At 45.3% G+C, this 23,920-nt stretch overlaps 2 protein-coding genes across 8 annotated transcripts in view; one reads left to right on the plus strand and one right to left on the minus strand.

Annotated features, from left to right (window-relative positions):
* TLR2 (toll like receptor 2) overlaps positions 1-14,057 on the plus strand; it is an 81,932-nt gene extending 67,875 nt beyond the window's left edge. For 5 of the 6 annotated variants that reach the window (XR_011501966.1, XR_011501969.1, XR_006525545.2 and 2 more), the window contains exon 4: positions 2,220-9,374. The gene's annotated coding sequence lies outside the window, so the exon portion shown is untranslated. Of the gene's footprint in view, positions 1-2,219; positions 9,375-10,259 lie in introns of those variants that run through there. The other variant, XR_011501967.1, reaches the window with a different exon arrangement.
* SFRP2 (secreted frizzled related protein 2) lies at positions 8,770-19,699 on the minus strand. Of its 2 annotated transcripts, XM_070504943.1 has the most exons (4): positions 19,514-19,699; positions 16,524-17,864; positions 14,066-14,146; positions 8,770-9,934 (listed from the first exon to the last, which is right to left on the minus strand). In XM_070504943.1, the coding sequence occupies exons 2-4, from the start codon at positions 17,020-17,022 to the stop codon at positions 9,630-9,632; spliced, it is 885 nt and encodes a 294-aa protein (XP_070361044.1). In that variant the 5' UTR covers positions 17,023-17,864; positions 19,514-19,699; the 3' UTR covers positions 8,770-9,629. The 2 variants fall into 2 exon arrangements, with proteins under 2 accessions (XP_070361044.1, XP_014682159.1); XM_014826673.3 differs by lacking the exon at positions 19,514-19,699 and having other exon boundaries at positions 16,524-18,408.
* Between the last annotated feature and the right edge of the window lie 4,221 nt (positions 19,700-23,920).

The raw sequence follows: 23,920 nt of genomic DNA on the forward strand, positions 1-23,920 counted from the left end.
GCTCTTCTTTATTTATTTTTTAAGGTGGAATGTTAGGTCGTTGATTTGAAATCTTTCTTCTTTTTTAATATAATCATTTACAGCATTTCTCTCAGCATTGTTTTAACTGCATCCCATACATTTTGGTATATCGAGTTTTTGTTTTAAGTCATCTAAATTTCAAACACATTTAGGAATATGTTGTTTAATTTTCATATGTTTGTGAATTTCCCAAATTTCCTTCTGTCGTTTATTTCTAATTTCATTCCATGGTGGTTGGAGAACATACTTTGCCTGATTTTGGCCCTTTTAAATGTATTGAGGCTTGTTATGTGGCCTAACATGTGGTCTGTCCTGGAGAATGTTCCATGTGCACTTGTGTGGTGAGTTCAAGGATCTTGGGGCTGATGGAGGAAAGACAGGAGCATGAGAGGGCCATATTGTACAATAAGCATATTGGGCAGTATTCGGACAGTGTTGCATGAGAGGGGAAGTCCCTCACAGCAGGAGACCTTCCAGAGACAGAGGCCACCATCCAAAAGGGGAAGAGGGAAGGGAACCCCCAGGGGAGAAGGGAATGGAGAAGGGTCTTATGAGTCAAGGTGATGTCGCTCAGCAGCAAGGTAGGGAGTCTCTGGGTCAGAGAGCTCCGAAGGGCAGCTGCAGTTTGAGCTTTTTTATAGCCATAGTGTTTGTCTTATCTTTGGCTGGCAAATACTGGGTGCAGTTTTGCAGGGTATACAAAGCAGGTGGGCTCTAAATGGCTAAAATATGCTTATTTTGGATCTATTTAAAGCAATTGGATATTTAAGAATTTGAGTTTGGCTTTGAGCTGATGGTGCCAACCTGCTATGAAAAAGTAAACAACATAAGAGCCAATATTACAGGGGTCAGGTTTGGCCCATTTATATAACAATTTGCGAAAAATGTGTATTCTGCTATTGTTTGGTGGAATGCTGTGTAGCTGGGTGTTAGGTCTAGTTGGCTTATAGTGTTGCTCAAGTCTTCTATTTCCTTGTCGGTCTCCTGCCTATTTGTTCAATCCATTATTGAAAGTGGGATATTGAAGCCTCTAACTATTATTGTTGAATTTTCTGTCCACTTTCTCGCCTCTCTGCACATCCCTCTCACCTTCTCCTTTGCCTAGATGACTCCTTCTCATCCCGTAAAAAGTAGTTCAGGATTCAAGTTGGTAGTCTGGCTCTGCTGGGGGCGGGGTGGGTAATTTTACTGGTTTGGGGGGTTTTTAGTTTAATTTTTCCTTTCTAGCCTCGGATCTAGGCCAGCGTGCGTATTCTAATCCTCTATAGGACAGGAGCTTATTAGAGCTAGGCCAGGAAACTGTGCTACACTCAGAACTTCTCCCCTTTCATTTCCAGCAGTGAGTGTTAATTACAATTATTAGAAGTCCAAAACAGTAGAAAGATTATTACGACCTCCCCATACCACCCCCATATTTTCATTCTGAAAACTAAAAAAACACTTATTTTAAAAGGTATAAAAAACACTAACTTATTTTAAAAGGCATAAGTAAGTATACAATGGTTTGGTTTTCTCTTCTAAAGACTATTTGGATGCTGTCTTTTTTTTTTCTGCGAAGAAGATTGGCCTTGAGCTAACATCCATTGCTAATCTTCTTCTTTTTGCTTGAGGAAGATTGTCCCTGAGCATCTGTGCCAATCTTTTTCTATTTTATATGAGGGAGGCTGTCACAGCATGGCTTGATGACTTGATGAGTGGTGTGTAGGTCCCTGGGACCCGAACCTGCAAACCCTAGGCCGCTGAAGTGGAGTGCATGAACCTGATCACTATGCCACCGGGCTGGCCCAAGACTATTTTGATGCTTTTTAAAGAACAAAAAATCACTTGTTATTTTCCCTTTTTCTTGTTTTTGGAACTCCTGCTTTATTGATACCCTAAACACAGTGTTTTGCCTGTCATAGAATTAAGCACTACACAAAAGTCTCCTTTGCCCCATAGGACCTGGGTGGCAAGCATCTGGGTCATGGCTGCCACTCCCTCCTCCCGCACCGATGGCAGACACCATCAAGGCCATGTGTATATCCTCTTCTGCCAAACGTCTGTTCATGTCTTTTGCCCATTTTCTAAGTGCATTGTTTGATTTTTTACCATTGAGTTTTGAGAGTTATTTATATATCCTAGATACAAGTCTTTTGTCAAATATGTGATTTACAAGTATTTTCGCTAATCCATAATTTGTCTTTTCATTCTCTTAACAGGGTCTTCCCCCCAACCTCCGTGGCTTTGTTGAGGTATAATCAACAAATAAAATTGTAAGATATTGAAATTGTACAATGTGATTATTTGATATTTGTTTAACAGGGTCTTTTGGATAGAAAAAGTTTTAAATTTTGAAGAGGTTCAATTTATCAACTTTTCCTTTTATGGATTGCACTTTTGATGTCAAATCTGAGAACTCTTTGCCAAGTCCTAGGTCCTGAAAAAATAAATTTATCTTCTGTTTTTTCTAAAACTTTTATAGTTACTTTTTACATTTAAGTTCATGATCCATTTTGAGTTAATTTTTGTATACAGTGTGAGGTTTAGATTCTTTTTGTTTTGCCTATGGAATATCCAATTGTTCTAGCACCATTTGTTGAAAAGGCTATCCCTACTCCATTGAATTGCTTTTACATCTTTGTAAAAAATCAGTTGGGCATATTTATGTGGGTTCATTTCTGGGTTCTTTATTCTGTTCCATTGATCTATGTGTCTGTCCCTCCACCAGGACCACGCTGTCTGCATTACTGTGGTTATATAGTAAGCCTTAACATTGGGAAGAATGATTTCTCCTGTTTTATTCTTTTTCATAATTATTCTGGCTCTTCTAGGGCCTTTCCCATTCAATATAAATTTTAGAATAATGTGTCTATGTTTACAAAAATGCTTGCTGAGATTTTGATAGGAATTTTGTTAAACCTATAAATTAATTTGAGGAAAATTGACATCTTTATCATGTTAAGTCTTCCAATCTATGAACATGGTATGTCTTTCCAATTATTTAGGTCTTTTTTGATATCTTTCATCAGCATTTGGTACTTTTCAGCATATAGAACCTTTACATGCTTTGTTAGATTTGTACCTAAGTATTTTGTTTTCTTTGGAGCAGTTGTAAATGGTACTGTGTTTTTAATTTTGATTTCTACTTGTTTGCTCTTTGTATATGTAAATACAATTGATTTTGTGTGTCAGTCTTGTATCCTGTGACCTTACTGAACTCATTTATTAGTTCTTGCAATATTTCTTGGTAGGTTCCTTGGGGTTTTCTTTCTTTCCTTCCTTCCTTTCATTCTTCCTTCCTCCTTTCCTCTCTACCTCCCTTCCTCCTTCCTTCCTCCGTACTTTCTCTCTTTAGATGTGAAGATGCTTTTGCTGACATTCAATTTAGGCTTTGGATGCTTTGCTTGATCTCCTAGGCAGCACTTGTTTGAAAATGTTGGAGTTTAATTTAAAAGTTTTCACATTTGCTTTTTTGTTCTTATTTTTAAAAACAGCAATAACTCTTTAGTTCTTTAGACCAGATTCTAGACTTAGTCTTCCTATATGTGTGTATGTTCATACATACATGTGTAAAATATGAAAAAAATATTTTTACCATGCTTTTATATTCTTTTACTCTCTTCTAATTTTTGTCATTGAACTTAAACTTTCTCAGTCTCAGAATACTGAAAATGGAACTGCAGTGCTGTTTTTCTAGAGATGACCTTTTTAGGTCCATACCCTTCTTGGCTTAACAATGTGGATCCATATGTAACTTTCTGATTACAGACTACAAGGTTGTTAAGGGGCACTGAAAGCTCTTCTTAATCTACCTACCATGTGAGGCATGTGACAGAACCCACTTAAGTTACATAGACTAAGACTTCCTCCTCAACAAGAGTATAAGAGTCTATGTCCCCTGATAAAACCCATTCCAAATCGTCGCCAATTAACGTTGATAATAGTAAAGACAACTTATATTTGTATATGTAGATTACTTGGGATTTTCTGTGTAGATAATTATGTTGTCCGTAAATAGCTAATGTTTTACTTTTTCCTATCCAATGTATGCCATTCATTTCTTTTTCTTGCCTTATTTCATTGGTTGTAACTTGAATATTATGTTGAATAAGAATGAGAAAACGGACATCCTTGCCTTGTTCTTGAAGCACTTAGTCATTTACCATAAATTACGAGGTAAGCTATAGCTTTTTTGGTATATGCTCTTTGAGGGTAGTTTCCATCCATTTGTAGTTTGCCAAGAGATTTTATCATGAGTGGATATTGAATTTTGTCAAATGCTTTTTTTTTTGCATTAATTGACATGATCATATGATTTTTCTTCTTTAACCTGTTGATATGGTGGATTACATTGATTAGTTTTTGAATATTGAAACAACCAGTGTGGTTGTAGTGTATTATTCTTTTTACACATTTCTGAATTTGATTTGCTAACATTTTGTTGAGGATTTTTGTGTCTAAGTTCATGAGAGATAATTGGTCTTTAGCATTCTTTTTGTGTGCTGTCTTTGGTTTTGGTATTAGGGCAATACTAGCCTCATAAAATGAGTTGGGAAGCATCCATTCTTCTTCTATTTTCTGGAAGAGATTGTGTAAAACTGGTTTCAATTATTCGTTAAATGTTTGGTAAAATTCTCCAGCGACACTTTCTGGGCCTGAAGATTTTAATTCTTAGTATTATTTTAATGTGAACATATTTTTACCAATAAGAACAAATGGGGCCCAGGAAAACTCTGTCCAGGAGGGTCTGGAGAAATTTGGGTCTCAGTTACTGTTGTCTGTCACATGTGTATGTGTTACATTAGACTATGATCTTCCTGAGAGTAGCCACTGTGTGTTGGTCATTATTGGGACCTTAGCACCTAGGACAGCACCTGGCACATAGTAGGTGTTCACTGTAAGATTGCTGAACAAATGAATTGACCCTCAGCACTCTGACTGCTGCAGATTGGAAGACTGATGCTGTTAGAGAAGCCTGATGAAGAGAGGGCAGCATCCTCTTTTCGGGGTGGAAAAATCTCTTTGGAAGAAGGGAGGAGCAGATAATATTTATGGTTCCATTTTCCCCTCTTATCTGCCTAAGCTGCTACCAATCAGGCCCTGATCAGCCACACCACCTAGAGCAACCCAGTGTGTTCAAGAGCCTGAAGAGTAGGGGCAGCTGGTGGGCAGGGGTGTGAGGGGGTAGGACTAGGGCTGTTGCTCTTTCCCGCTGTGGGTCCCTCCTCATACAGAAACAAGCCCTGAGAATTATACTTCAAAGTAGAGGATGGATAGGAGATGAGAATGTAAGAGCCTAGGCATAATTTATAGAGTAATAATTTTTAATTATTTGTAGATGAGTAGTCTCAGGTTTGCAGAAGCTATTGACTTGCCAAGGTCTCTCTACATTCATATGCTACGCCAAGGTGCTTGCCACTTTTACTGCAGTTTCTAGTCTGCTAAGTGATTTGTTTTGATGTCCCTTAGATTATACAACTTTAGAAGATTTTCTGCCAGAACTACATTAGTGTGGGTGCACATGAGAGCACATGCATGCGTGAGTCAATGCATAGGTTTTTAGCTGTATTTCTGCTGGAAACCCAGTTACTGACACCAAGTTCTAGTGCTCTGCTCATTTTATAGTATAACAGAATATCTGTGTTGTTACATTAATGATTATTATTACTCTGTACTGGGACATCTTGTGGCAGTTAAATTATTCCATTTCTTCTTCTAACACTATCTGTATTAACTGCTGTCTTTATTAACAGAACTTTCCTTTTATCACCTACATGATTGTCTCTGGACAATCATGACTGCTTTAAAAATATTTTGTTTTATTAGATTGAATTATTTGTTCTGAGCTAAATGTTAATTCATTTTTTTTGTAATTTTAGAATTTTGGAATATTACTGATTATAAAAGCAATGGGCCTTATGCCAGTTTTATTTGTAGTGTCTGGAACAATGCCTTCAGCATGATAATTGCACAACGCCATTGTGGATTGCGGAATACATAAAATTGATGATAAATTTGTAATTTCTAAGGCTCTGTCCTAATAGAAGATATTCTGGTAGAATTGGTTGAAAGTTCTCTCCTTGCAAGCACTTTCACCCTGATCATAAGCTCAAGGTGAATCAAACATTCTGTTTTCTACATGAGCTAACCACTCTCTCTTCTGTGTCATCCCTGGGCATGTACACACCTCCCTCTTAAAACGGAGTGTTGGAATTATTTGTTGGCAAGCACCCCTCCCGTATTGAATGGTGAGTTCCTTTTGCACAGGATCCATCTCTAACACAATTCTAGCTCTAGAATATAAGCTGAAGGAGGGCAAGATCACTGTGTATCCACCACCTAGAACATGTGGGTAAGCACTCAATACATATTATTGAATGAATAAATCAATGGTGATAGTTGGTGCTCAATATAAATCTTTGCTGAGTTAATGAATTAATTTGTATTTGTGCAATGTGTTTCACAGGCAACAATCACATTATTCCATAATCCAGATGTAGTGACTGCACAAGGGATATGTATGCCTGGATTTGCTTTTCAAGGCGACCCCCTCCCCTCATCAAGCACATTGAAAACTTGATAGTAAGCAAGAGTCAAATGATCCCATGATGAGAGAATAGAGAACGAGGAATGGAGGGTGCTATTAGATAAAATGGATCCTTTTTAACCCTATGAATTTCACTATACTGATTTGTGCACGTAGACCGAGCCTTTGTGCACTTAGGAAATGCTGCCCCCCAAACTCTTATAAATGTGTTCTTGTACAGCAACTCATTTCTCAAATTATTTAGAAAGGGAAGAGGAATTACATGCATAGTAGATATGTAGTTTTCCTATCTTTTAACTTTTCCATTTAGGTTGATCCCCTATTGGTGCATTTAAGCAGTTTATGAACAGGTCATGAATCATCTAAGGAAACTCAGAAATGCAATGACCTCTGATTACTTGCTTTCTTCTTCCAATAATGGATGGACATTCATGTTTTCATCTGCCTGCAAAAGAAATCTGATCGTTGAAAAGTAATTAAGAATATAATCATGATTATTTCAAGAATAAATGAGCCATATATATTTGAATCATCATGCAAAACAAAACAAAACAAAATAAAAACTTAAATAGAAACCTACCTGCTCTGCCCAAGCTTGTCTCATTGTCTCGTAGCCTTGTCAAAGATGAGTTTGAAAAGTCCGTAGGGAGGCATAGATGGCAGGAGGCAGACATGGGAGTGATGCCTGAGCTGCTAACTCCTCAAAACCTGACTGAAGGAGGTCGTGTCTGGCATTAACTTACTATCCAGAGCTGAAGATTTTGCTTCTCTTATATGGGCACATGGCTTTTGGATTGATTGGAGAGGCACTCAGACAGGTCAGTCTCTTACAAATTGGTTCTTTCCATTAGTTTTGATGCATTGTACACGTTTCCTCCTTCTAATTCCTAAATCTTTGGTTTATTGTTTCCTTTCTTTTGTCTTTTATCTTCTCTTTCTCTTTTTTTTGCCTTTTGCAGGGTCCCTAGTCTCCCATTCCAAATGTTTAAAATGAGAGTTGGCCTTGATCCATGAGTGTCCCCCTTCTGCTCTAGCCCATGGTGACCTTGTAGGAAGAGGGTTGTGTCCTGAGTTTGTGGAATCAGATGAGAAGCAGAGTGAAGTGGCATCCCAGAGAAAATGAAAGGGACTGCCAAAGTCATGCGGCCCAGGTCATAGGCGATATTGACTTTTGGTGCCAGAAGACCCGAAGTGCTGTAGAGAGTTCATGGATGTATGTTAGGGAAACTTTTAAACTAAAATCAAGAAAATGCCATCAGATAAAGGCTTCACATGAACATCACTAAAAATGTCAGATTTGCTGGGGATGTTCTATTGCTCTCACATATTACCTGTACATACACTTCATATAGCTTATCAATTATAAATATATAATTGTAATTGTGGTTATTTTCTTTCACTCCTTCACGTAAGCCCCATAGGAACAAAGACTAATGTATGTATGTATCCCCAGCACCTGGAACAGGGCCAGGCACATAGCAGATGCCCAATAAATATTTGTTGAATAGAGAGTGCCACCATGTTTCTATAATCCACTCCTAGGTTGAGTAGAATTCATCATTTGAAAGGCCTGAGTTTCAGCTCTGGCTCTGCCTCTCATGAGCTATGCTGCCTAACCCCTCTGAGACTTCGTTTCCTCATGTGTTTAAGAAAATTTCTCTGGAGGCTCCTAAATAAAATAATGAAGCATTTGGATGGACATTTTATGGATGGATGTCTCCTTCTCACCTTAATGCTGTTTTTTCGCCATCTGTTCCCTAACCCCTGCCTTCCAATGGACACTATTCAAATCATGGCTCTCTTTATCTGAGGGTTAGAGTTTAAATGGGGAAGGAACTAACATTTTTGCAGTGATTTTTCCTTTTCATTGTGAAAATCTCTGGAAATGAAAAGCACAACTGTAAAGTTCATGAACCTTAGGTTTAGACTCATGTTGCCACATTAGCTGCTGCTGAACTATGAGAAGGGACAAAAGCAGAAAGATTCTTTGCACAGCCTGCAAATCTCTGCCTCTGTGTAGTGTCCGCAGTAGTAAAATCTGTATGAGATGTGAGGCACAAGGCAGGAGCCAGGTGGTGTAGGGGGGAGACACTTTCTGAGTCACTTAAGAAACGGACACTGCCAACTGTGGGAGGGCTGGGCCTCAGGAGAAAGGAGGTGATGACTCTTGTACAGCTCCCTTCCCAATTCCTTCCACTAAGAAGAGAAGACAGGAGACAAGGAACAGGTAAAACAGGATGTAACGTTTATATACAAGAATAGAATGTTTATCTGAAATATTTACAGTGTTGGTTAAAGCAATATTTTTACAACTTTTTAAGGTCAACTACGATGTATATTACAGGTAAGCTACAATGGTTTAATTTGCAAAATTAAGTAAAAAATGTTTTAAACGAAGCTTAAAGTACTCAGGTCAATTATAAAATTTCTCTGCTTTGCCCTTTATTCGAAGAAATCATGCTATGATGGTTAATGTGCTTTTTATAAATGGAAGTACTCTACCTGGAAATGCAATAAATGCTACAGTTGTAAGTTCCCAAAGGGTGTAAAATGACAAGTGAGTTGTTATAAGACTTAGGTGCTGAGTCTCAGGCTGGAGATGAGAGAGATGTTGAGATAACAGCCAGCTTTATCTCAACCAGGTTTGTGACTCCAAAGTTTGGGCCACACAGAAAAATGATGCTATTTGCACGTTATGGCAACCTCAGTGAAAAGTGAAAATCAGTTGACCCAAACCAAACAGAAAAAAAAAAAAATCAGACCCAAGTCACCGTTGCACCTATTCAAAACTAGTTTTAAAGTGAGCTATTTAAAAACTTCATAAAAATATTCATGATTTTATTAGTTTGAACATTTCTACAAGATTTGGGTGGGTTTTTCCTTTACGTGAAAACAGCTATCCATTCCTGAGGCCTCCTAGGGCCTTATAACTCAGGAAATGCTGGGGGTGCAAACGTGCAAAAGGCAGGGGGAGCTGCTCCAGGCTGGGGGACTGTGCTTGGGAGAGAGAGCAGAGGTCCTGGAGTGGAAATGGTCAGCCGAGCCCTGGAGCTGGCCTGTCAGGGCAACCTGCGTGCCAGAACTAGCACTGCAGCTTGCGGATGCTTCGGGAGATGCGCTTGAACTCTCGCTGCCCCTTCTGCCACCGCTTCACCGAGGTGATCACCAGCTCCCCACCCACTTTCTGTCCCATGACCAGATAGGGTGCGTTGATGTCATTCATCTCCTCGCAGGTGCACTGCAAGCTGTCTTTGAGCCACAGCACTGATTTCTTCAGGTCCCTTTCGGACACACCGTTCAGCTTGTAAATGGTCTTGCTCTTGGTCTCCAGGATGATTTTGGTATCTCTGTTGATATAGGTTATCTCCTTCACTTTTATTTTCAGTGCTAGGAAGACAAGAGGTGGGGGGAAAGAATCACACCAGTTATACTGAGGGGATAGAGTATAGATTGGGAGCTTTCCTCACCCCATTCCACAGCATACGTGTGTGACTTGGCCTGGGGGAGGGACGAAGAGCTTCCTAGAGCTAATGAGACTGTGAGGGGCTGCAGGTGGGGGGTTGGGAGCTGAGGGCAGCAGGTAGCTCCATTTCTAAAGCCTTGAAGGATTTGCCAGGCACTTTGTTTCAGATCAGCCATCCTTTCAAAACTCTTTTTGCGGGACTCAATTAACTTCTCTTCCTCGCCCTTGTGTTCTTGTGTTTGTACATAGGTTGCATGTGGTTTGTGCTCTCCTCAACAAATGACTTCCCCTATTGGAAACTTCAGCATGAAAAGAGATGCCTGACTCTTAGGCGAAACATGATCCTTCTGTGGTTGTAAACTTTAAACTCAATTTATTATGTCGGAGAGGTTTTTGGACAAACCTGTAAGGAAATTATATCACAGAATCATTGTTTTCTAAAGAACAGACTACAGGGAGGGGGAATTGATCTAACAGCTGCATTTGATTTGGGAAAGTAACTAGGAGAAAAATATCCAAGAGTCTTTTTAAGAGCACAACATGTTTAGCTGTAAAAGTGTTTTTCTGAAGACCTCATCCTCATATGCTATCATTTGCCTGTCTAAGGCCAAGGCGTTTACAGATTATATATGTACTGTTTCCAAAATGGATATGTAGACTCATTAGAATGCTAAGACCAAAAGTAAGTGGTTTACTATAAAAGACACATTTTATAGTCCTGAACAGTATGCTTTGGGAAAGAAAGCCATACAAACATACATGCTGGAATTAAATTTCAAGACTCCATGAAGGCAAAGAAAGGATAGAATTTTAAGGTTAGAAGGGATCATCCAGTTGAAATTTCTTGTTGGTACATGAAGCATCTGAAATCCAGAGAAGTTTAGTGACTTACATGAGGTCACCCAGTTAGGTTGTGTCCTGGCTGAGTTGTTCTCAGAATTCCAGTCCCCAAACCTCCTCCTATAACACCACTGTGGTCTCTTATAAGCAACATCAAGTTTTCTGTCCTGGTTGGAGCATTAACACACCCAACTGTAATGTGTCCTAAGAGTGTTGGTGACATTGACCATTGTTCCATATGGATGATGTGCAAGTGTGACTTCCTGACTTTGATGGACTTTAATACATTGTTTAAATTAGTGATAGAGAAGAGGGTTTTTTGTGTGTATAACTGCTTTGGGGATTTCTCTCTTTCTCTCTCTCTCTGATTCTCTCTTTCTTTCCTTCTGTCTCAGAAAGAGAATTTGACCAAGCATGGCTTTTCCAGTCAACCAGGAAATGACCAAAGCTCAACTAGGTAAATCAAGGACTGTGTGACTTGGCCAACCATGATTTTGTTTGAAAGGCATCTGAACCGTAGTACTGAGTTCTCAGGGTTTATGAGACTTAAATCATGGAATAAGTCATGTGGAAATGTCACATGTTCCTGTGGCCTCTGTGTAAGGCATGGGGGTGGGGAAGATAAGTGGTGGGAGAAGTGGTTATATGTTACCTGGGAGCCTTGTCTACAGCACAGATAAAGCATGTGTGAGACTTCACCTGGTCAAGTTAAACATTCTTGAGCTCCAAACATCAGAAAAATGATCCCTTTTAACCAGGGGGATGATTTATTACTCACCTCGCTCTCGCTATAAAATAACCAACTTTGCAAAAGCTTGCCAGGGGAAGACATCAGGCATTTCATTTCCTCCCTGGATTTTCAGCTGGGACCAAATATAGGGAACCAAAGCCCCAAAATAACTTTTCCTGCCCTGGAAGATGCGAATGGGGATGCAGGGTTTGGTAGGAGGCAGAGGTGATGATACTGTCTAGTCCAACAATAGGTTGTATACACAGGCAGGCAGTTCTGGGCCATTCTTTCTTCACCAGTATTCACCACTGAAATAAGGAGGTGTTCTGCATTTTCCCTATTCTTCAGGAGTGCAGTGGAGAAAGAGTGTGATGCTTTCGTGGATGATTCAAGTTAAATGAATCAGATTTATACCCACATTCCTTCTGCCTCTCCATTTCTCCCACCAAGTACAGAGGCAATATGGAATACTGCTTATAACCCAGGAGTGCATGATGCACTTCTCACAATTCAGGTTCATTACTCCTTTTGTGACAAAATGAATGTGGGGAAATAGGAAACATAGCTTGTGATACCTTAAAGGTAATGACTTCCATGTTGTTTTGAAAGGCTTTCTCCTCTAAGGAGAGAACACTGGGGACACATACTCACAGACACCGATTTTTTTGGCCCAGATCATGATAGAGCATCCTTAGGACGGGGATCTTCTGTAAGGCAAGCCACAAAACAAGTAGTAATATGTGTGTGTGTGTGTGTGTGTGTGTGTGTATGGGTGCGTGCCCTAATTTCAACTGTTTCGGAGCCCGTGATTTAGCCAACTTTTTCCTAGCAAGCAGGAGAGAGATCTGTATTAAAGCTAGTGCCAAGGACATAAGCTGCCAGAAGAAAATGATATTTTATATACATTTTTGTATAAATTTTATTAAAATTATATTTTTCTATTTTGCCCTTAATCAAATCTTGTAGCATGCAAGCTAAGAACTGTGTTCTGGTAAGGCTCTGGAGATTTGGGATTGCTGCTGCCAACATGCCTGGCCCTCTATGACTTTGACAGTCGTATATATTTGAATATAGATACATGAAACCCTGTCATCCGTTTTGTGGCTCTTGCTGAGGGGAAGGCTTGGTTAGACTTAGAGATGCCTCCTTTCTTTCGGCCTTCCTTGGCAGCGTGAAGCTTTTCCTAAAGCTCTGGCTGTGGTTGTTCTGGGAGCAGCTAAGATTAGACCCAGGACACTCCCTGAAAGAGACGTGGGTTGTAAGGAGCATCGATGGGCTTGTTTCCAGAGTTTCAGCCTGACCAGGTCTGAGGTTGCTGGGATGGTAAGTTGTAAGGAGAGAGTGGAAGGGCCTTCCTCAAGAGTGGGTGGGAGCCGCAGTGATTTCTCTCAGTCTCCAGGACTGTGTTGAGGATGTAGAAATGTTAATACAGATCTATTAGATCTGTGTAACCTAACTGTTAAAATTTAGGTGAAATTAGATTTTCATTTTCAAACATTGTATGAACAGGGGTCATATCTGTTTACCAGTGAGTTCAACCTTCTGCCTGAATAAATACTTTTAAAGGGTACCAACCTCTCAAACACACCAAAAGGTGCCTGCTCTTGGAATGGGATGAAAACAAGAATGTCTCAGGAGTGTGGGTGACATTTTTTGCCACTCCCAACTCTGAATCCTGTGTCTGTCCGGGCTTATCCCTCACCTGGGAGGCCTGAGGACGGCAGATAAGGTGCTGAGGGAGCTCTGTGTGGACAGTCTCAAGCCTCTTTCCTCTTATAATATTCTCTTAAGGGTAGTGACTTATACTCCATGAAACTTGGGTCACTTAACACATGCACTCTTTGTTGTCCCCAAGCACCATGTCATCCTGGCACCTTTCATGTATCTTGCTAAAGCAAATTCCTAAGCTTTATTTTTCCTTCTTTTTATATTTAAGGAACTTCTCACTCCCAAATTGTTAACCACTACGTTGGATATATTCACTGGTGGTGGAACACAGAAGAACAAAGCATTATGGGTTATGAATAAAGTAAAAATATTTCTATTTGGTGCTGGAGCAAATTTTTATTTTGGGCCAGGTTAATGCCATGAATCTGTTTTGCTGGGGCTAATATGTTTTCATCTCTGGTGCACAAGACAAGTGACTGAAAGAGAACATGGCCCAAGATTATGTTTGTTGGCAAGAAAAAGCCAAAGTGAAATGAAAAATGTGCCATTGAAAATTCATACTTTGAATAATTCTCATTATTTGATTATTGCTGAACAGAACAATGAATCTCACCTAAAAAGATATGATTTAATACAAGATAGTTACACAGGGAGGAAACAAGGATAGAGCAAGTTAGATGATTTAGCAAAGATGAGCTGGGATGGTATTTTACCCAACCTTTTTGAGTAACATCTTAATGATTTGTACCTTTAAGTTTTACTGGAAAATAAAACTTTTGAATGTGAAATCTCTTGGTGGTGGTGGTGAACTACTTACCAAAATCATTTTTACAAAGAGTTTCCATTATGTCGTTGTCATCCTCATTTTTATTTTTGCAGGCTTCACATACCTTTGGAGCTAGAAATGTGAAAAAATTAGTAAGTTTGCTTAAACGGGAACAGCAGGTGGTGTCTGTAAACAACTCACACGGCTTATCCAGACACGAGTTGGCCATTGTTCTCTAAGACCCCAGCTTCTGCCTCCTTTATAAAAGGAGCATTGCTCATTTCTAAGAAAGTCTCCTGTGCCTCCCATTTTTTGACAGGCAAAAATGCCCATATGCTGTGTTTAAAATAAATGATGAATCCCAGAGAGAAGGGCATTGTGGGTAGAGTGTGCAGGTGTAGCTACAGTTAACTGGAACAGGCTGCCACTTTTTAGCTCCTCCTCCCACCCTGGGACAACATCAGTGTATAAGGATAAAGCCCCTTTGAGGAGAAAGCGCTAGCAGACCCTCAAGGGATTGCGGAAAACTAGTAACCACAAACTATGGCCGAAAGATTGTCCTTCTCAGCTGCAGGACGCCAGTGCAGCCCGGTTTCTGCTGGGCTCTTCAGAAGGGCTCTGTGTCTCAGGGGAGTCATTTCAAGATATTCTCAAGTCTGGACAGGGAGCGGCGGCATCACATATGGGATGAGGGCCACAAATGGGCTCTTTCCTCCTTGCAAACACCTCACCAACTACAACAGCCTGCTCTAAGGGGTTCTCTATCACCTCGTGCTTTCTGCCAAGTTTGTGCTTGAGTTAAGCAGCATTTATTTCATTATCCCTGGTGCAGGTTCTTCTTGTCCCTCTTTGCCCATTTCAAACTCTCAAAAACAGAAAGAAAAAACCCAACCAACCAACCAAAAAACCCCAAAGCTTTTCCTGAAGCTAATCAAAGTTGGAGCAAACTGTCTCTGGAGTCTGACCAAACCTAGGAAAGTGCACTAGCACAAGCATCAGAGAGCCTACTACAGGCTCTTCTGAAAGGGTCTGACTTCTTCAGAAAAGGAAAAAAGAAAACTCCTTTTTGCCCATTTATAAATGTTCTAATGCTGTCTTGAAAATTTAGGCGAATTTAGATTTTCTTTAATATGAAACTGAATTTTCACAGAAGAAAACTTTATGTGACTCATGATTGAAGTTATTTATCAAATTAGAAAAAGAACAGAGCAGATTTTCAAGAACATAAACTTTTATTTTGAAGGGGGAAATGATTTTTGGAGAAATCTAGTATAAAACGGTGCTGATAGTGGAAAGAAAGAGAAACAAAAGCAACACACATAAAACTGCCCAAACCTCCCCTCACTCAACCCAAATGAAACATTTCCAATTAGGAGCTCTAGGAATGTATATAAAATGTTACTAACCTGTATTGGTTGGTCTGTGGTATATGTTGGACAAATGTTTGAAATATGCCAAACATTTGCAATAAATTAGAAATCTAACCAATAAGATGATTGCAAACCCAGGGTGCCTGCCAGGAAAGATTGCTAAGCAACTTTGCATTTTCTTTAACTAATGATGGCTGTAGGAAAACAATTAGAGATTGAAAGGGAGATGCTGCTGGAGCCCTGAAAAGGATTAGGAAGCCCCCTTTCCATCCCTGGGGGACCTAAATCAGCTCAGACTCATTGGATGTTTTCCTTGTAGGAAGAGTATCAAGAGCCCATGAGGTTTTCATTGCTTTGATGGTTTTTGCACAGGAACTCCCCCTCAGTTTTCTAAAAACTTAGGAAACTCTCTTTTGCATGATTTTCTCCAGTTAATTAAAACCACTCCTAAGATATAAGCTGATTAGTGATAGAAAAATAATTCCTGGAGATTCCCTTTGCGCCCTCTTCCTTAAACACCTGAGCAGTTGCAGCCAATGCTCAGATTTCAACACGCTCCGAGTCAGTCCTGCTTTTATTTCCAAAACCTAAATCGGCAATGAACAAAAAGTACCTTAAAAGGCTATTTGTGCATTTTGGCTCTCCTGCCTGCATGGGAATGTTCCTGTGCCTAGAATTCTGCCCAGTGGGAAGAACGTGCCGCATGAGACTGAGAGAGAAGCCTCTGGCCAGGGTGCTCACCACCAGCTCCACACACGACCACTTCCAAAGCTCTCAGAATACCGGCCCCCGTGCTAGCTTTTAAAAAAATAATTGTATATCTATAAGCGAAAAACGACTTTCACTTCTTCGTTTTCTTTTCTTTTTAAAAAACTGTCCCTAAGAAATAGCAACTGGTATAACTCGGGAGGCGAATGAGAGACTTGGAGGGGTGTGTGTGCGTGTGGGGGGGCCGGTTGTCTCAAATTTGTCACGATGACACACGAGGGCAAGGAGAGCGTCTGCCCCGCTCGAGACTGGCACCCCCCCCCCCCCCGACCCGCGGGGATGCATCAGGATGTGGGGCGAGGGGCGCGGGATCCTCCAGGAAAGCCTTACCAGAGCTGGGAGAGGGGTGGGGAATAAAGGGGAAGGCTTACCTTCCTCGGTGGCGGGCAAGAGGTGGTCGCTGCTAGCAAGAGGGATGCAGAGATCGTTGTCCTGGGGGAAACGGTCGCACTCGAGCATGTCAGGCCACGGGAAGCCGAAGGCGGACATGACCGGAGCGCAGCGGTCCTTCACCTGCACGCAGAGCGAGTGGCACGGCTGGATGGTTTCGTCCAGGTCATCGAGGCAGACGGGGGCAAAGAGCGAGCACAGGAACTTCTTGGTGTCCGGGTGGCACTGCTTCATGACCAGCGGGATCCAGGCGCCCGCCTGCTCCAGCACCTCCTTCATGGTCTCGTGGCCCAGCAGGTTGGGCAGCCGCATGTTCTGGTACTCTATGCCATGGCACAGCTGCAGATTGGCCGGGATGGGCTTGCAATTGCTGCGCTTGTAGGAGAAGTCGGGCTGGCCGAAGAAGAGCCCGCGCGCCGAGCCCAAGCAGCAGTGCGAGGCGAGGACGAGCAGCAGCAGCGAGCCAGGGCCCCGCGGCATCGTGGGCGCGCGACCCCGGGGGGGCGGAGGGAGCGGAGCCGGGGAAGCGCGAGGCGGCCGGGCGGCGCTCGGCCCGAGCCCGCTCGCTCCGCTCGGCGGGGCTCGGGGGCCTGGAAAGCGGGCGGCGGGAGCGCCGAGACGCCGGGCGCGGGGAGGACGGCGCGGCCAAGCTCTCTCCGCTCGGCTTCGCGCTGCAAGCACGCGCGCAGCTCCGGGGGGCTCCGACCCGGGGGAGCAGAGTGAGCCGCTGCTGGGGCCCCGGCAGAGTTTTCTTGGCCTTTTTTATGCAAATCTGGAGGAGGGGGAGCAAGGGAGGAGCCAATGGAGAGTAATCCGAGGAGGGGTGGTCACTACTCTTGGTCTGGCTTTCCGTTGAGAATGCCCCTCACGCGCTCCCTGGAAGGAAATTCAGGCTTCGGCCCCCTCCCCCCGCCCCCGCTTCAGATGCTGCTGAGTGCGCGCTCTAGGATTACTTTAAACGACAAACAAACAAATAGACAAGCCTGGCAGCTGTGCCCCAACAGTGAGCGTGCGGGGCGCGGGCTGCGGGAGATGGGGACAAGCTGGGGACGCGACCGGTCCCGGCGGGAACTTGCTCCGCCCCCCGCGAGCTCGGGGCCGGAGTTAGTTTGACCCCAGCCTTAAGTTTCCGCTCCGGCCGGGGGCTGCGTGGAGGAACTGCATCCCCGGGAGCCGCGAGCCGGCAGCCCTCGGGCTCTTTGTGCCCTCTGCTCGCGCCGGGACCTGCCCGCCCGAGGCTGCCTCGGCGAGCTTGGTTTCCTCTCGAATCTCCAGCCACGTTTCCCAGCCTGGCCCATCCATACGGTGTGCTCCTTCCTGCCCTTTTAAAAACCAGAATAATAAATAGAGGCGTATGAGCAAAATTGTTTACATGGAAAAGGAAATAAAACCTTGGGGTTGTTATTTTGTTGGGGTAAGTCTAGATTTTGCTGTTGTGGAAACGCCACTACAGAGTCTGGTTAGAATCACACACGACTGCCCACCATTTCCTGGTTTTGCAGAAGAGACCTGCCGTCCCTCCTTCAATGAATGGGCTGACTCCATGCTCGAAGGCATTACGAGCCCTAAGATACACGGGCCCCAGCAGCAGGGCGCTCAGGAGAGCCAGGATGGGCCCCCAGCGCAGTTTGGAAAGAGAGTGCTGGGCACAAGGGACTGGCAGAAAATGCGCCATAAGGGTGCGCAGGCTGGGAAGGGGTGAGGAACGGGGAGTCGGGGCAGAGGAAGGAGCCCTGCGTCGTGGCCTTGGCAGAGATGGTTCCTTCATCCTACCCGTGCCAACGGGCACAGTGCTGGGGCCGAGTGTGCGGAGGTGAACAAACAGGCCAGCCTCTGTCTCCGGGAGCTGGGGCTCTAGTGCCCTCGAGGACAGCAAACAGTAAGTTCACAGCTGTAAACCGGGACAAGGGTGCCAGCAGAGGGAAGGTGTGTGTGTGTGTGTGGGGGGGGGGGGGTCCTTTCCTCTAATCGCCCCAAGTCTCCCTTAGGGGCAGGTCGCTTCCGCCCCCTCAGCCTCTCCAGCTGGGTGGTGGTGCAGATCCAAAGAGAATCCAGGGAGAGAGAGCCCGCCTAGGTTCTTTCATATGTAAGATGGGCGCATTGTTATTACTTCCCGGCCACTTAGAGCCATCCACAGGCTCGGTCCACAGCTTCCCTATTTCCCTCCTTCCGGAAAGATGCATTGGCCTTGGCGGCCCCCCAGGTCCAAGTCGCCCGGCTCGCTTTGTGGTCCCACTGCTTAGAGGAGGGGGTTAATGTGTGGGTGGTGAAAGCCCACTCTGTGATCTCCTACCCTTTCCTGGCCTTAAACACACCAGGAGAATCGCCATCTGGACAGAGAGCATCTTCTGGACTCCAAGAATCTGGGTCCCTAAGACTCCAGCTTCCATCTTGTCTCCTTTGACACGAGCGCTCTGCCGGGGCAGGGCCGGGGCGGCAGCAAAAGGCCGCTCGTCTGCTGAATTGGTCCTGGGCCTTTTCCTTTCTAAAGCCCCGCTCCCCAACACAAACTATTTTGAAAACAAACCCCAAATGAAACGGAAGCATATCGAATCAAACAGCTAATCAGACCCTGAGCTTTGATAGATGCTAGGACTTGGGCCCGGGAGGAGGTGTGGGGGTGGGATGAGCGCCCTCCCTCCTCCACCGCCCCCAGCCCCAACGCCCTCCCCTGGGGGCGCCTCGGCCTCCCAGATCCCGCAGCGCTGGGCTCACGGAGCCCGAAGCGGGTCAGGGTTGGTTGAGGTGGTGCAAGGCCGCACACCAGCGGTCGGCCGGGGGCCCGGGCGTCCCGCGGGCCCGCGCTGCCCGGGGCATTGTTTCGCGAGCCCGCGTGGCCCCGCTCGCCGCCAGGGGGCGCCGGGAGCCGCGCTGGAGTCTCCATCGCGCCGCGCCACTGTCCCGTTCTAGCCGGCGCAGTTCCCGGCCCCGCGGCTCCTCCTCGCACCGCGTCCCGCGGCCTCGATCTCACCCTGCGCAGGCTGCGTCTCTCTTCTCCACCGCGGGTCTCGCTCCACTCCTTTTCCCTTCCGCCGCTCGTTCGCGCCCGGCCAAGCGCGTGCCCGCGGGACAGGGCTGGTGACGATCTCGGCGCGCCTCCCCAGCCCGGGTCGCTGTGCCACCGCCAAGACGCGCGCACGTGGTGCAGCCCCGCATTGGCGCCTTCCTTAACCCGGACTCCTCCGCGCTCCCTGTTGGCCCTCTGGCCTGTGGGTCTCCTCAGTTCCTTGGTACTCATCAAAACCCGCCACAGGCTTTTGCTTTTACAGAGAGTCAATGCTGACCGTCTCCCCGCCGGGGTCCATGTAGTACTTGCCCGTCTTAGGAACGGAAACGCCATTCACCCAAACCCAGAGTAGATTGCAGTGGGCGCCCACTCCTCTGACTGCAGCAGCCAGTCGGGCAGCCTGCTTAAAGGGGGCTGCCCATGGGTCCCTGGTGATGGGGTTGGTCCTCTCCTTGGCCCCCCGCCCCTGCCACACACACAGTGAAGAGCATCTCACCCAGATGCTGCAGGCTTGAAGAAGAGCTCAACTATCTGTGCTCTAGATTTGTCCCGGCTTCTCTGCTCGTTTCCTGTTGTTGAGGCACTGAAGAATCTTGAGGCCCAAAGAAAGTTCCCGCCAATCTCACCAGAGCAATTCGGCTGTGCTATACTATAGCTACAGAGTTTTCGGGCAGGCAGGACCCTCACTCTCATGCTCGGAGATTCTGTCCTGTGGGAAGGGTCTCCAAGCCCGGGGACCCTGGAGTCTGCTCTGCATCCCCGGAGAGTGGCGGAAATGGAGCCTCCCACCACCACTCGCGAAAAGTAGAGTTAAGGCGGACGGACTCTTATTTCTGAGAGGGAGTGCAAGCAAAAGGGGAAGAACGACACGTGTAATGTGCTGGATTCTTAATTCCGCAAATCCAGCACCGGTAAAGGGGCAGCCTCGAATTGGAAATAAACTTCTTAGTCCCCAAATGTCCACATCACTGACCTGCCCTTCCTATCGATTGTGAAGCTTGAGTTTCGATGCTCCGTATTGAAAAGCACGGCCTCCTGGGAGGCTTTAAACCTCTACGAGAGCTCCTGGCTCGGGATGAAGACAGTTACATAGGGCAGGCCAGGAGCGCCCTGCGGAAGCACCGGGAAGGACGACCCGCGCCGACGCCAAGAGGCTGCCCTCACAGACTGACCGAGAGCCCCCCTGTCTCCTGAAACCCTCACTGCCACCCGGCAGGTGAGTGTGATTATCATTCTGCGAATAAGTAGTCACGAGGAAACTAAGGCTCACAGGGGGTTAGTGACTGGAATCGGGTCACACAGTGAGTGGTACATCTGCTAGTGTTACACGTGCCTTGGCTGGGTGAAGTTCCGGCCCGGGCTGGCTTCGGAGACGCGTCCTGATCTGTCGGGTGTCTCCAACAGCGTCGCCGCTTGCTTTTCATCCACGCCCAGGCCAGCCGGGTGAGTGACGTCACCTTCTCATCCTGGAACGGTGGACCCGGGCCTTCAGTGCTCCTTGCCAGGCGGAGCTGCGCGCCAGCCGGAGCATCCTTCCGTGGGATTCGCGGCAGCCATTTGGGGGCGCCATTTCCCAAAGCAGATGGTCCCTCTAGGGCTGCAAGTCAGCTTCCTTTAATCTGTTGAGGCTCTGACATCTGTTACATTTTTACATGTCGGGCAAGAGGCTGGCTTTTTTCTGGTCTGGGGGAGTTGCTTCGTTCTTTCGCCTTTGCCTTCCGCACCCCGGCGCCACAGCGAGGACGCGGGCTGCCGCTGGAGGGGAAGCTTCCCGGCGCAAACGCGCGCTGGGCAGGGGCTAGCGCTCCCGGCCGTGCTCTCTGCGCTCCCTTCGGGGCCATCGGACCTCAGGGCTTCAGACGCGGGTTTCTGATACTGAGGTCTGGACCTGCGGCGGGAGAGCCTTTGCCTTGCGTTTTAAGGAAAGGAGAGTTAAGCCCGAGGGCGAACAGTTTACCAACTGCTGACTCGAGCTCTTGCGCGTATCTCCTTTAGGATCTCAAGGGGCCGGCGAGCCCCAGATCGGAGCTGGAAATGCAAACGAAGGGCCCAGCCTGGGAGGCTTTGACTCGGGGGGTGCGGGAGCCACGAAGGAGGCCCGACCCTGGCCGTGCCCGCTGTCCCCGCCCCTGCAGAGGCCCACACGGAGGGGCGAGCTGGCCGAGGAAGGGCGCGGGAGGGGAGGCGCGGCAGAGACCTAGACCTCGCGCAGCGCTCCCGGAGCCCTGGCGCAGGGCGCGAGGCGACGGTTCCCTGGGGGCGAAGCAGGAGCCATCCCGGGGCCTACCCGCGGGGCACCTGGCCGAGAAGGAGCCTGCCCGGAGAGGGCTGTAACTGCGCTTGTCTGTGTGAGCTCTCTGGTTTGTGGGTCCAAATCCAGCGAGAATCCCTTAAGTTCCCGAGGCCGCTTTGTGCCGGGTACAGCGAACTTGGTCTTTGAGAAGGGCCTGAAGGCAAGGGATGGACACTTTTGGAACTCAGTAGAATGACTAAGAACAGTCGCTCCAAAATGATTAAAAAAAAAAAAAAACCAAACCAAAACAAAAACCAGTTACACCTACAGTGATAATCTACTGCTGCAACAGATGATTTTCTTTCTCTTCCTCAGCCGCACGAATGTTTCAGTCAATGACTGGCTTGGGATGGACCGGGAAAGCTGTTTTGTAGTAAGCTTCTCTCGGGAACAGCTAGAGGCACATCGCAGAGGCCGTGTTGGTGCCTTAGGAAAGAGCAATTTCTGTTTCTTCTATTGTTCCTCAATGAGAAAATCGGCCTCGACGTTTTGGGCTAGGACATGGCGTGTCCTACTTGCATCCCTGGGCTGCTTCTGCTTCAACAAACAAACAAACAAAAACAAAATTAAAAAACCCCCAACCAACCAAACAAGAGCACCTGGAGGCAGTTCAGTGTCGTGAACCTCTGGGAAGGAAATTCCACTTCTGTTTAGTGCACACACCTCCCCCCCAGCAACTATTTGTTTACAGCATAAGGTCTCAAATTTTCTGGACCAGTAGTAATTCCTTGGTCTTTGGGGTTCAAAAATTTGAAATTCGTGTCAATTCTGTACACCTAGTCGATTTTGCACTCTTAATTAAAGAAAGATTTATTGACCACCTCTTACATACAAGCAGCTATATTGGGTACTGTCTCTTTTCTCTCTCCTGCCCCTTTCTTCCTAACTTCCCTGTGTGTTTCTGGGGTCCCGGTAGTTTATTGCTCACTGATGTGTTGCAACTGCTGATGAGACTCTTGAAATGAAGCATCTCCTAATTGCTCACATTAGGAAATCCTGAATGGAAACAGCAAAATCCCAAGGCCATTCATAGAGGGCGGTCCAGAAGCCACAGAGTGTCGCTGGGAAGAAAGACTTGCTCTATTGTCTGCCTTGAACAGCAGGGGTCACCGGCTAAGCTGGTGTGTCACTCTGGTGGGAATTTATTGCCATCAGATAAGAGCACAAAGTCAATACAATAAAGCCTGTGGGCTCTAAAGGAACAGATGGAATCTGAGTTCCTGTGCACATGTATGATCTTTCCAGAGACAAATCCAAGAATAGAAAGTCCTTTGTCATTCTTACTGAACTGACTCTTAGGGACACCTTTCCATACTCTGTGTTTGTCTGTCTGTTTAGCTCTTTCGGTATAATGGTAGATTTTTATCCTGCCCACACCAAGACATTTGTCAGATTCATTAAAGTGATTCTTCCTTTTATGACCCACTCAGCTTCAGTAAGTCACAGATATTCACAGCGACAAATAGTTGGACAAAGCATTGGTTTTTGGTTGAGTTCGGGCTAATAGTGTAACCGGTAATTTCAAACCATAGTATCCAGCATACACAGGCTCAGCACTCTGACTGAATTTATTGGCACTAAATGTTAATAAAGTTTCATTAGTAAGCCTAATATTTCTTAATAGTTTGTAACTCTCCAGTGGTACAATGGAGAGTGAAATATTACATAGAAAGAACATTTCCAAATGTCAAATTGGGCTCCTGGTAGATGGCCAGTCTGTGAAGTAGCTAGTGATCATCTTGGCCATGTTTTCCAGAGCTTTGCTGTTTTCCCTGTTTCCTTGAAATCTTAATTAATTAAAGAAATTCATAACAAGTTCTGCCCTGGAAGAAAATAAGGGAAAAAAGAGTGCTTTTATAAGTACAGTTAATTTATTATTTGTACTAATTCAGAAACCCTTTTCCATGTCCAAGTTTGCCTGGATTAGCTTCAAAATAAGCTTCAGAATGAGCAAGATTATCTGAGGGTTTCTATGATCAATTCTTCCCTGGAATAAATACTGAAAACATGTCTTTAACTCCCTTCTCTTTGGTGTTATGAAGTTGAAACCTTTTACTTGTTATGCTAGTTTTCCTTTC

The sequence above is a fragment of the Equus asinus genome, chromosome 3, assembly GCF_041296235.1.
Source record: "Equus asinus isolate D_3611 breed Donkey chromosome 3, EquAss-T2T_v2, whole genome shotgun sequence".
Taxonomy (NCBI): domain Eukaryota; kingdom Metazoa; phylum Chordata; class Mammalia; order Perissodactyla; family Equidae; genus Equus; species Equus asinus.

Bases quoted from the DNA above. Each gene is read 5' to 3' on its own strand.
- SFRP2 (XM_070504943.1), bottom strand. From the start codon at position 17,022: ATGCCGCGGGGCCCTGGCTCGCTGCTGCTGCTCGTCCTCGCCTCGCAC. The intron at 14,147-16,523 runs GTAAGCCTTCCC...TCACATTTCTAG, and splicing joins CTTGCCCGCCACCGAGGAAG to CTCCAAAGGTATGTGAAGCC. The intron at 9,935-14,065 runs GTAAGTAGTTCA...TTGTCTTCCTAG, and splicing joins TCTTTGTAAAAATGATTTTG to CACTGAAAATAAAAGTGAAG.